The following is a 13,725-nucleotide window of genomic DNA, read 5'->3' as shown; positions in this document are numbered from 1 at the left end:
TTATATTTTATACTTGAAATAACGTAACCTCAAAATATACGCATATAAAGAGGCGCGCGACGTATTCAAATAATGAGAATCGCCAGCATCGAAATCTGAAAATATTAAAATCCCAATCTCATGATTTAATTTCAAAGCAGTTAAAAGATAGAGATATAAATAGAACCGCCGAAGTATTCTGACCGGCCAACGTGCACCTTCGAGTTTCCAAATTAAGAAGAGGAGAAATGGGTTGCGCGCGCAACCCAGTCATGTGCATCGTCTCCTACTATATTTCACACGGACAAGACCTGTGATAGTATTGGAGTGAACGTCGTTTCAAATCTGGGATCACTGATTCTGACGGGTTATTCCTGGAATAACCCGGGACATAAGTAGGGTCAAATAGATTATCCCTGGATATCCTATTGCTGTGAGGGCAAATAACACTTCCATATTTGATAAATGACAGTTCTAGAAGTGTTATAGAATTATCATAGAACTGTTATAAAATTTTCCTAGATTTTTTACAACGCAGCGTACCAAATTTCTAGAATTGTTCGAGAAATAATACAGATCACTTGTCACATCGTTCTAGATCTGTTAAAGATTTGTTATATAAAATTTGTAATTAAGTTATAGAATTGTTCTAGATTTGTTACATAATTAATTCACAACACTGGTAACTGAGTTCTATAGTTATTCTAGAAATGTTAGAGATCGTATATCAAAGCGTTCTAGAACTCTTACAGAATTGTTCTAGCGAATGCCGGACGATATAGTTACTCGCATAGTCGCAACCTGTTCTAGAACACGTTCTTTCATGTTCTTGAATAGTTACATACATGTTCTGTAATCATTTTTGGTGGCAAGGTATCGACCGCTTGGTACAAAATTATTATGGTGCTGTAATCGAGCACTATGAACGCTTGTACCGTGTCCCTACAACAATCGCACAGAACACCAAGCAGTAATGGTAACAAGAGCTAACGTTGCAGAAAGCTTGCTTAGTGGGGGGAAGGAGGACGTTGATCCTAATGGCCGCAGCGGTGAAAAAAGGTTTGGGAAGCTGGCCAGGGAGGGGAAGTTAGCGATAAAAGCAATTAACGCGGAAGACTCTTAAACCTACAGCACCTCAACAAGATAGGCAGCGCAGGTTCGAATGGGAGCCTGGACGTATGGAAAAAAGGCAAGCGCGATTAGTAGTGAAGGGGAGGATAAAAGAAAAGAAAAAGCTGGGGGCGATAATTTAGAAAGGGACAAGGATAACAATAAACTTAGGATTAAACGGAAAACACCAGAAAGAGTTAGGGGAGAGGGGATGTTTGAATAACTGGAAGATCTAATAAAAAGGCTCAGAGAGGAAACAAGAAAACGTTTGATAATACTAAAGGGATATGAATAGACAGAGAAACGATGTAAGGGGGGAGTGAAAAAGGTCATCGAAAAATGTGAAGAGGAAGATAACCGCTGGAAGGACGAGAAACACAAGGTTTGGAGTAAACTAGGGGGCATCGGGAATAGAAGAGATAGGTTGAGGAACAGAGAAATAATGAGATAAAACATTGGAAAGAACGGTTAGGCAATTTAGAAATTAGGAACGAGCACATGGTAAAACAGAGAGTGGGGTTAAAAGAAGATTGGAAGGGGAAGCAAGAGAGAAAAGGAAAAATAAATTAATAGTTAAGGGATTGAAAGTGGAGAGTGAAGTAGGCGAAGTGAAAATAAAAAAAATCTTTTGAGATACATTAGAGTGCAGGTAAGGGTAGAAGGAGTTAAGCGAATAGGAGGAATTTCGGGAGAAAAAGTTGGAATGTTTCTAGTAAAAGTGGGGAGTGAGAATCAGAAAAAGAACATTAAAGAGGGAAAACAATTATCGAGAGGAAAAGGGATAAATGGGGAGGATTGCTGCTGGGACGAAGAGTTAGAAGAAATGAGGGGAATTAAAGTTTGGTGAAAGGTAGGGGGAAGAGAGGCGAAAAAGAGTCTAGAAAGAAAAAAAATAAGGTAGGGTGACAGAAACGTCAAAATAGCTTTCTGACATGTGACAGGGTTGAAGAAGAAGAATAAAGGATTTTGGGATGAGTTAGAAAAGTGGGAGGAGATTATGGTAAATCAAACCTGGGCAAATGAGAAGGACTGAAACGTGATAAAAAGACTGTTACAGAAAGGTTATGTGTGGACAATGCAAGAAACAAGAAAAGAACACGTTAAAGGGAGAGGGATGGCAGGCATGGTGTCACGGGTGAGAACATAATTAAATATAGAAGGTAGAAAACATAGGAACATGCAGAAAAAGGACGAAACAATGGTCAGAAGGATTATGATTGGGAAAGGTAAACTAGCGGTGGTTTGTGTATATAGAAGGAGGAGAGAAGCGGAAGGCAGGTGAGTAATAAGAAGGTGGATGAAGTAAAAGAAGGAAGAAGAGGTTTTAATTGGAGGGGACTTATATTCATTGACTGTTATATACAGGGGAGGGCTTAGGATGAAGAAAAGGAGGCATATATAAGAAACTCCAAAAATAGCGAGAAGAACCGGAAGAGACGAAGTCACTAGAACGAATGTGGCATATGATAGAGAGGATGAAAGTAGATAAATTAAAAGAGTTTAAACAAAAGATGGAGAAGGAGAAGGTTAGGTATGAAGAAGAGGAGGGAGTAGAATCGTTAATTGAAAGGTTGAGGTGGCCCAATGAGGAGGTAAAGGGTGAGCTGAATACTAAAGAAGAAAGGGTGGTTTATAAGAGAGGCTGGAGGAACGAGGAATGCTGAGAGAGTAAAGAGAGAATGAAAGAGTTTGTAAGAAATGGAGCGAAGGGGAAATTTAGAAGGAGGAGTATAACAAGAGAAAAAGAGAACATAAAAAGATGCTGGAAAGAGAAAGTCAAAGGGGAAAGGAGGAATAAAAGGCAGAAGTACAATAACCTAGGGCTGGGATGTAATAAATAGAAATAGAGGGGAAATGAAGGGCGTTAACGATAACGCAAAATTTGCTCTAATCTTTCAAAAACAACGTTTACTTCATTGTTTCAAAGATTTTTTCACGCAAAACCTCTATTTTCGAAAAAATGATAATTTCTTATGAAAATAATAAACCTTTAAACAGCCCCAAAGTTCTCCCACAATTCTTTTCTTTCTCAATTCTTTCTTTCTCTATAGCAAGACTAATACCACCTTTTCTTCTTACAAGATTCCCTTTATTATTTTTCGATATAAATTCGAAAGCTATAACTAAACTGGAGGTAAGTACATGAAAGTAAAACGATGGCTGGATGCTATCTACATCAATTTTCTTCTCCGCGGAGGTTTCATTGCAAAAAAAGTGAAGTCCAATATAGAAAAGTATAAGAAAAGAAACAGAATGGATTTCCAATATATTTTCCTGGGAGGGAAAATACGTCTAGAAAACATGTGTGTCAATTTGATCGCCTGATAGTTGCGCATCAGCATGGAATAAATTGTAAGACGCTTAAATCACTGTTTACAATCCATTTTCTACATTCCTGCATTTTACGACACCTGACATGGATTTTTGGCTATCCGATCGTTTACCATAATCCTAAACTCGTTTTCTTATTGCTTGAACATTTATGACCCAATTGGTTGGAAAGACAAATGTTGCCAAAAATCTTCTAAGTTTATAAGATAACAATTTCATTTTTTATTTACTATACTGAAACAAAACAAGAGCGAGTTTTTTTTTATTGTATTGTAGAATTTTTTAATTAAAATATTTTATTAATATTAATACAAACTTTTTGTTGAGCATAGGAACTATTATATAAAATAATAAATTATGAATTTAAGAAATGATAAATTATCAAAAAAAGAACAATGTATTTTTTACAGAACAGTTCAAATGTAAACCGAATATTGGTTCATTTTTTAATAACAACAACAAATAAATTCTTAAAAATGAATATAACAGTTAACGCTCAAACCATAAAATAATGATAAAATAATAATAAATTTGCAACAAAATAGTTAAATTTTTTCAATGATAAGAAGAATTCTTAAACAAAAAGTTAACTTTCGGTCAGATTCTTAAATGGTGAAATGAATTATTAAACTTTTGACCAAATATTTGAATTTTATATTTAAGTAGTTGAGTGCACAAACAGATAATATGTATTCTTAAAAAAAAGTTATCTTTAAATAAAAGGTTTTTTTTTTAATTTAAAACTACCTCCTTTTTGCCTGCAGAAAAATATGTAAAGTAAAAAAACTAGTTTTATTCTACTCATTCAAAATGTGAAACATTAAACAAGTTCATCTTCCAGTTCAGAAACGTATTTTTTATTTTACATTGTCCAAAGTTCGATAAATTTATCAATTAAAAGTTTTTTAATTTTTAATAATTTTAAATCTAAATAGTTATATTGTTTTTTATTTTGTTGTTAACTATTTAATATATAAAATAAAATTTAATGTCTGCATCTTTTCATTTCGTTATTTTGATAAACTGAAAAAATTCTTGTTAACCTGGAAAACACAAAAAAATTGTTTTTATTTTTAGAAGACATCCTAAAATATTTTTAATCGAGAATTTGACTCCCACTATGGAGTACTATTCTTAATTCCAAGGGAAATATAAAATCATTCTATATTTTTATAAATGAGACAATTGAAAAAATATAAAAAACTAAGGCAGTTTAAACGGTTTGGAAGAATTTTGACAAAAATTAAAAAGGTATTGAAAAGACTAAATATAATTTTAAATGTCGAAGGGTTTGAAAAAAAATGGTTAAAATACTCCATGTTAAATTTGAAATCAATTTTCATATTAGAAATTAATGTTTTAAATAAATTTAAAAATATTTTAAAACATTTCAGAAGATTCAATAAAATGTTGAAAAACCATCTGGAAGACTTTTTCACCATTTCTTGAATTTTGAAACCTTATACCCAAAATGTTAAAAAAGGTAGAATTATTTCGAATGATATTGAGAGACATCAAGAAAATTTCAAAAATGATTTAAAATTTGAAAAGATTCCAATTTTGTAAATGCAGATTTTTAAGGATTAACATTTTTTTTAATTCAAAAAATTGTAGGTAATTTTTTAATTTTGAAAGATTTTTCAAAAAATTTAGGAAATATTAATTGTTTTAACAGAAGCTAAGAAAATTAGTGCTAATCTCAACAATAATCTAAATTTTAAAAAGATTTTCCTTTTTTTAATGTTGATTTTCAAAAATTTTAAAATAAAGGTTGAATATTTTTTATGATTTAAGAATTTTTCAAACTACTATAGAAAATGTCTCAAGCTTCCCATAAAACTTTCAAATCATAAGTTATTCAATTGAAAGAATTGTTAAAATTAAAAAAGAAAAGATTTGAAAGATTTTTTTTTTAATTTAAAAAAAAAAGTTACTAAAGATTTAAGGCACTTTAAATGACATTTAGAAGAATAAGAAGATTTGAAAAGTTTTGGAACTTAAAATATAATTTCATATTAAAAATGCCAACAAAAAAAATCGGAGAGACTTTCTGTCAATTTTTAAAATTTTAAATGATTTCATAACAATTTTTTAATTTTTAAATAATTCTATCTTGTTTATAATATGCTAGAATATTCATCTTTTTAAGTAAAAATACATCTTTGTTAGTTTAAAATAAATTTTTTAGTTAAAAATTTGCTGGTTCTGGGTAAGGATATAAGTTTTCTATAGTCGAAAAACATTACAAAGACTTTTTCAACATTTCTGTGACTTTAAAATATTTTTCAAGGTTGATGAGAAAAATTTAAATTATTTCAAATGATGTCTATATACATTTAGAAGATTTTAGAAACAATTTAAAATCTAAAAGATTTTAATTTTTTTGATTTTCAATTTTTAAAGATATAAAAAAATTTCTCAAGCTTCCCGGAAACGTTTCGAATAATTATTTATTAAATAGTGGTAATTTTAGGATAAAATATTAAAATATTTCAAAAAATGTAGAAAGTTGAAGAAAAAAAATGATTTTGTTGAAAATTCGTCCTTCTATTAGAAAATTCAACATTTTAGCTGAAAATTTACCTCTTTGGTTGATAATATAACTGTATTAAAAATTGGATTAAAAAAAATGTATTAAAAATTGTAAAAAACCTGTATTAAAAATTCAAAAACTACGCGGCTTAAAGTTAAGCTACTTTGTTAAGAAATTTTTTAAACATTCACTATTTTAGTGATTAATTCAACATTCTGGTTGAAAATTCGAGATGATGAGTCAAATTTGCAAAAAATATTTGACTAGTCATAACGAATTTCGAGATGACGACACTTTGTTGCTTTAAAATTGGCTCGCTTCTTGAAACATTATATTTTCTGGGTAATAAGTTGATTTTTTTGTTTAAATTGGTCTATTTTGGTAAAATATATTTTTTTGTGAAAATTTAATTGATTAAATATTATTTTTTTTCTTGAAGATTAAACTATTTTCGAAGTTTGTTTATGAGCTTTTACAATTATTTGTTTAACAATTACGAATTTAGTATTAAGGGATATTGGTTTAGATCCTAAACTGCTTAATGATCAGAATGATCAAATGTCCATTGAAATGTGCTTAATTCCCTTTCCTATTGACAAAACCATTTCGTGCGTCGAAGCAATTTCTAATTCAGCATCAGGAAATAATTCCCACCTGCGTTTCTCTATCGCCTCCAGAAAATCGATGTTTTCCTGTGAATTACCTCTAGTTGAGTTTTAGACATTTATAGTTTCTAATGTAATTGTCGAACTTATAAAGTGATTCATAAGTATCAAGTTCATTAGCAAACATCAAATTACAAACAAATTATTTATAGCATAACGAAGCTAGTACCAAATTTAATTGGGACGACTGAAAAATCCCGAAAAATAAAATTCCCGACACTGTAAAATTCCCGAATTAGAAAATTCTCGATTATTCAAATTGGCGAATAATGAAATTGCCGAAAAATAAAAATACCGAATTGGAAAATTCCCAAATAATAAAATACACGAATAATTAAATTACCGCAAAATAAAAATACCGAATTGGAAAATTGCTGAAAAATAAAATTCACGAATAATAAAATTGCCGAAAAATAAAAATACCGAATTGGAAAATTCTCGAATAATAAAATTTTCGAATAGTAAAATTTCAGAATTATAAAATTCCCGAATTGCAAAATTCCCGAATAATAGAATTCTCGACAGTTTATAATATTACCGAATTTGAAAATTCCCGAATATTAAAATTCCTGACAGTTTTTAATATTACCGAATTGGAAAATTCCCGAATAATAAAATTCGCGACAGAAAATTACCGATTTATAAAATATCCGAATTGGAAAATTCCCGAATTTTAACAATTAGAATTTTTTCTAAATATATTTCATTTATTACAAATACAACAATAAGACATTAGTTGCAAAAATTATTTTTAACATTTAAAATTTCGAAGCTTATATATCGAGTTTTCATTTGAAAAGCTTTGGAAGGTACAGAGAAAATTTAGGGATAATTTTTTTTCTTCCAAGTGCACGTTTTTACAAATTTGGTAGGTAATACAAAATTTAATTCTTCTTAGAGAGAAAAAATTATTGCTTACATTTTTACGCTGTTTTTGAAATCTGCATAATATTTTCGAATAAAAAAAATACAAAAAGCTTTCGCAAAAATTTCAAAAAAATAAGCTTCGAAATTTTTAATGTTAAAAATAATTTTTGAAAGTAATATCTTATTGTTGTATTTGTAATCAATAAAATATATTTATAAAAAATTCTAATTGTTGAAATTCGGGAATCTTACAATTCGGATATTTTATAAATCGGCAAATTTTCTGTCGGGAATTTTATTATTCGGGAATTTTGCAATTCGGTAACATTATAAACCGTCGGGAACTTTAATATTCGGGAATTTTCCAATTCGGTAATATTATAAACTTTCGTGAATTTTATTTTTCGGGAATATTCGAATCCGGGAATTTTATAATTCTGAAATTTTATTATTCGAGAAGTTTATTATTCTGGAATTTTCCAATTCGGTTCTTTTATTTTTTGGCAATTTCATTATTGGCGAATTTTATTTTTCAGCAATTTCCCAATTCGGTATTTTTATTTTCCGGTAATTTTATTATTTGGGAATTTTCCAAATCGGTATTTTTATTTTTCGGAAATTTTATTATTCGCGAATTTGATTATTCAGGAATTTTCTAAGTCGGGAATTTTATTTTTCGGGATTTTTCAGTCGTCCCATTTAATTTTTATCTGGGAAAAATTTGTATTTAAATGAAAAAAATATCGACAGGGCCACTTTTTTAAAGATGAAGCTACTATAACGACTTTCACGAATAAAAATATTGCGCAGAATTTTAAATATTTTTGGGAATTTTGAAAACCTGTGAGGTATTTTTAAGGGCTTTAAAAAGTTTCAAGGAATTTCAAAAGATTGTAAATACTTTAGGCTAATTAAAATAATTTCATGGAATTTTCGAACGATTTTTTATCTATTCTATCGTTTGAAATCCTTTCAAACGATTTTAAATATTTTAGGGTATTTTAAATAATTCAAAGATATTTTCCAGGAATCTGAAAAATTGTTAAGGATTCAAAAATAGCTAAACGCTTGAGAAATATTTGAGGGTATTTTACAATATTCCAAGAAATCTAAAATTTATTTCAGTTTTTTAATTGGGATTTTTCAGGTGTTTGAAGATTTTAGGGTATAAAAAAATGTAGAGGGATTTCTAAGAGCTTTAAAAGTTTGTCAGGGATTTCAAATTTTTAAACATTTCAAAGATTTTAGGGTATAAAAAACTCTAAAGAGTTTTAAAGATCTTTAAAAACTTCCAAGTAATTTAAAGAGATTTTAAACAATTAAGGGTGCTTTAAAAGATTAAATTTTTTTTTAATATATATCAATCATTTTGATGCGATTTATTTTATTTTATTTTAGGGTATTTTAAATAATGCTAAGAAATTTTCAATAAGATGTAAAAATCTTTAAGAATTATTAAGAGCTTTCAAAAGTTTTAAAGAGTTTCAAGAGATTTTAAAGGATTTTAAATTACCAAGAATATTATAAAAGAACCTAAAGAATTTCTAATCCATTATATGATTTGAAGGGATTTAAAACAATTTTAAACATTTTAGTGTATTTTAAAGAATTCCAAGTAATTTCCAAGAACTTTGAAAAATTGTCAGAGACTTAAGAAAAGCTAAAAAATTCTGAAATATTTCAGGGTTTCTTACAAGATTGCAAGAAATCTTGCATTTATTTCAGTCTTTGAATTGTAATTTTGAAGGATTTTGGAGATTGTAAGGTAGAAAAGCATTCTGAGGAATTTTTAAAACCTTTAAAAATGTGCAACGAATTTCAAAAGATTAAAAATAATCTTTAATATATTTTAATCATTTAAAGAAATTTATATTTCTTTAGTATTTGAGGGTGTTTTAAATAATTGCAAAAATTTTCAAGAATTTAAAAAAATTATTAGGGATTTCGAAAGATTTAAAGGAATTCTGAATTATTTTAGAATGCTCAATATTTTGAATCCTTGACGTTTTAGGATATTTAAAATAATTTAAGAACTTTGAAAAAATATCAGGGTTTCCAGAAAAGCAAAAGAATTCTGGAATATTTTCGACTGTTTTTCAAAATTCAACGAAATCTTAAATTTATTTCAGTTCTTTAATTGTAGTTTCAAAGGATGTTAATGATTTTGGGGTATAAATACATTCTGAGGAATTTGCAAGGGATTTCAAGAGATTTCAAAGTAATCTAAATGATTAAGGGTATTTTGAAAGATTAAAAATAATTTTTTATATATTAGAATCATTTTAAGGGATTTGCGTTTTTTAAAATATATTCAGATATTTTAAAAGATTTCAACAAATTTTCAAAAATTTTGAAAAATTGTTAGAAATTCCGAAAGACTCCAAAGAATTCTGGAATATTTTAGGATTTTTTACAAGATTCCAAGCATTTTTCAATTAGTTTAATATTAAATTAAAGTTTAAAAGCATTTTGAAGATTTTAGGATATAAAAAAATGCTAAGGAATCTTGAACAGCTTGAAAAAGTGTCAAGACATTTCAAAAGATTTTAAACAACAAAATGTGGTTTTGAAGATTCCAAAGAATTTTCAACCATTTTTAATCATTTGAAGCGATTTACTTTTTTTTAAAAATATTTTAGGGTATTTTAAACAGTTCCAAAAAATTTTCAATAACTTTGAAAAATGGTTAGGGATTCAAAAAACGTAAAAATTACTTAATTATTCACTGGTGTTTTACAAGATTCTGAGAAATCTTAAATTTATTTAAGTTTTTTATATTAATTTCGAAGGATTTTGAAAATATTATGATATAAACCATTCTGAGGAATTTTAAAAGAGCTTTAAAAATTTGCAAGGGATTTTAAAAAATTCAAAAGTAATTCAAATAATTAAGGGTATTTCAAAAGATTAAGAATAATTTTTAATATATTTTAATCATTTCTTAAAAAGAATTGTTAGCGATTTCAAAATATTTTAAAGAATTCTGAAATATTCTGAGATGCTTTATAATACTTCAAGTAATCTTCAATTTATTTTAGTATCTAATTGAAATTTTAAAGCATTTAGAAGATTTTAGTGTATGAAAAGAACTTTAAGGAATTTTATAGAGCTTTAAAAAGTTTCATGGAACTAAAGAAGATTTTAAACAATTAAGAGTGTTTCGAAATATTGCAAAGAATTTTTAATGTATATTATTACCACAAAATTTTTAAAAGCTTTTAAGAGTTTAAACTCAAAATTCAATTACCTCACATTACTTAATAAATAATAGCATTAAATAATCCTCTTAGGGAAAAGCGTTGAAAAACAAGTTTTCTAAATGGTATTATTTCTACTTGAAAACATTTTAAGTTGTACACTTTAAGATTAATTTTTGGAAATTGGATAACTTTTTAGAAAAGAATTGAAATAGTATAATTTCTAATGTAAAGCTTATAAAATGAAACAGTTTTATTTTAGATATAAGAATCGCAAATTTCAATGATTTCAAATTTTTAGAAAATTTCGAACATAGGACAAGTTCAGCCCTTTAAAAATGAAATATTTTCCGAATATAATTTTGAAAATTTGATCATTTGAAATTCAAGGGAATTAAAGCTGTAATATTTCTAATTAAAAACGTTCCAAATTGAAAAATTTCAGATGAAAATTTTTTTAAACGAACAATTTTATTAGAAAGGAGTTCCAATTGTATCATTTCGAATTCAAATGGTTTACCATTGAACAATCTTATTTTGAATTGAAGAATCTCGAATCTGAGTAACTTAGCAATAAAATTTCAAAATAGAACAAGTAAAGACTTAAAAAATGAAATATTTTCTGTTAGGAATTTTCAAAATTCGCAACTTTCTTCTGAAGATTATCCTCTTAGCTATACATTTAATTGTTTATTTGGAAATTTAATAATTTTTTAAAAATACATCCACTTTGGTTGCAAATTGTTTACTATTCTTATTTTGATGTTAAAAAGTGAACTAAGAACTTCTTTGAATGACAATTTAACTACTTTAAATTTTTTTTTTTATTTCAATCTTATTTGTTTATTAAAAAATTCAATGTTTGTCCTTTCACAGTTAATTAGAATCTTTTTTGGACAAAAACCCAACTTATTTTTTGTAATTAAAAATTCTGCTTTAAAAGAAATTTCATCTTTTTTCTTGTTGATAAAAGTACAACTATTTCGTAGAGAATTCAACAATTTTATTGAAAAGTCATCCTTTTTGGTTAAAAATTCGTACTGTATTAGTTTCAGATGAAATTTCATTCTCTTTTTAAAATAAAAATGCAACTTTTTGGTTCGTTATAATAATTCGATGTTGAAATTTACTTCTGAGTATTGAGAACAAGAAAATAAGTATTTTCGTTTTTTTTTATATAAAAATAATTTTCAGAAGGTTCTTGAGAAAATTTGAAAAAAGTGTTTAGAATATTTCAGCCGTGTCAAAAAATAATCTAGATTTAAAATTTTATTTGGCATTTTATAGGATTTTACAAATTATTAGGAAAAAATCAGGTCTTTTTAAAAGATGTTCAGGACTCTTAAAAGTTGGGAAGAACTCAAGAAATATTTAATAAAGTTTCGAAAATGTTTTCCACTTTTAAAATATTTCTAATCTATTTAAAACGTCTTAGATTCCTGAAAATTTTTTCAACTGAATCGAATTTTTCTCAACATTTTAAAATATTATTCATAATTTACAAAAATTACTTTATAATTTTCTAAATTTTTACTTTGAATCTCTTTAATTCTACTAAATATTTCTTGAATTCAAGCGATGTTTTGTTTTAATTTTCTAATCTTAGCTCTTTTACGACAGTGTAGGAAATTTTTTCTATTTTTAAAAACCTTTTTTAATTTTATCTTAAATTTTAGATTTTTTTTTTTACAATTTTTTGTAAATCTTTTAAAATCTTTTCAAATAATGTCATAAAATTAATTTGAGACGACTAAAAAATCCTGAAAAATAAAATTCCCGACACTGTAAAATTATCGAATAATAAAATTACCGAAAAAAAATACCGAATTGGAAAATTTCCGCATATTAAAAATCATGAATAGTAAAACTGCCGAAAAATAAAAATACCATAATGAAAAATGTCCGAATAATACAATTCTTAAATTATAAAATTCCAAAAATTAAAAATTCCTGAATAATAAAATTTAGGACTGTTTATAATATTACGGAATTGGAAAATTCCCGAAGAATAAAATACGCTTCAGAAAATTTTCTAAATTGTAAAATATCCGAATTGGAAAATTCCAAAATTGTAAAATTCAATAAATTACAAAATGACAATATTCTTAAATATATTTTATTGATTTCAAATAAAATAATGAAATATTATTTTTTCAATTACTTTTAATTTTTGAAATTTCGAAAATTGTTTGAATTTAAAATAACAATAATTGTGCTGAATATAATAGACATTTTATTGTGTATTAAAATGAAATTTATAAGTTCAGGACATGAAAAATGACTGATTATTATAATATTATTAGAACACTCTTTTTTTAAATTAATAAGGCATAATTGATATTGATTGGAGCGCCAAATTGATGCCTAATTGGTGCCTAATTGGCCGTTAGGCAACCTGACTAGGTCCCAATTTGGCCCGTTAATTTACTAAATCTCGAAATAAAATTGGAAGATTTTCCAGGATTTTGCAATTTTTTCAAGATAATGTAAAAAATTTCTGAAGCTTCCCGGAAAAATTTCAAAATAAAAAAAAAGATTCGAAAGATTTTAGAGATTTTGGTTTTATTTTTGCGGAATTAGAAAATACATGATAATAAATTGTTAATGCGCTTTAAATGGTATTTAGAAGAATTAGAAAGTTTGAAGGGATTTGGAAATAATTTAATAATTGAAAATATTGCAAAAGCCTCTTCAAGGAAAGGAGAACATATAAAGATTTCGAAATATAAGTTCAAAATCTTTTTGATAATTTTAAAAAGTTTTCAAAAAATTATTGAGAAACTTTTCTTAATCCTCATCGGAATTTTTCAAATTATTTTTCATTAAAAAAAAATTCTTGAATTTTTAGTAAAAATTAAATCATTGTTTGTTTAAAATAAAACTTTTTGGTTCCAAATTATTTTTCTTTGGTAAGGATTGTAGTATTCTATAGAAAATTCTTATTTTTTGGAATAATTAATTTTTTTATTTAAAATTATGATCCGTTTTATTAAAAATATGAAGTATCATACTTTTACTTGAAACTTTATTTTTTTTAAAGAAA

At 26.6% G+C, this 13,725-nt stretch overlaps 1 protein-coding gene across 1 annotated transcript in view; it reads left to right on the top strand.

The window, feature by feature from the left end:
• The first annotated feature begins 2,266 nt into the window (after nucleotides 1-2,266).
• LOC117170033 (protein unc-13 homolog D-like) overlaps nucleotides 2,267-13,725 on the top strand; it is an 87,435-nt gene continuing 75,976 nt past the window's right edge. Inside the window, exon 1 of the mRNA XM_033356551.1 lies at nucleotides 2,267-2,367. Coding sequence (XP_033212442.1) covers nucleotides 2,267-2,367 — 101 coding nt within the window. The remainder of the gene's footprint in view (nucleotides 2,368-13,725) is intronic.

Source organism: Belonocnema kinseyi, chromosome 3, assembly GCF_010883055.1.
Source record: "Belonocnema kinseyi isolate 2016_QV_RU_SX_M_011 chromosome 3, B_treatae_v1, whole genome shotgun sequence".
Lineage (NCBI taxonomy): Eukaryota > Metazoa > Arthropoda > Insecta > Hymenoptera > Cynipidae > Belonocnema > Belonocnema kinseyi.
Note: the sequence above shows the minus strand (reverse complement) of the source record. Positions and strands in the feature narration are given on the sequence as shown.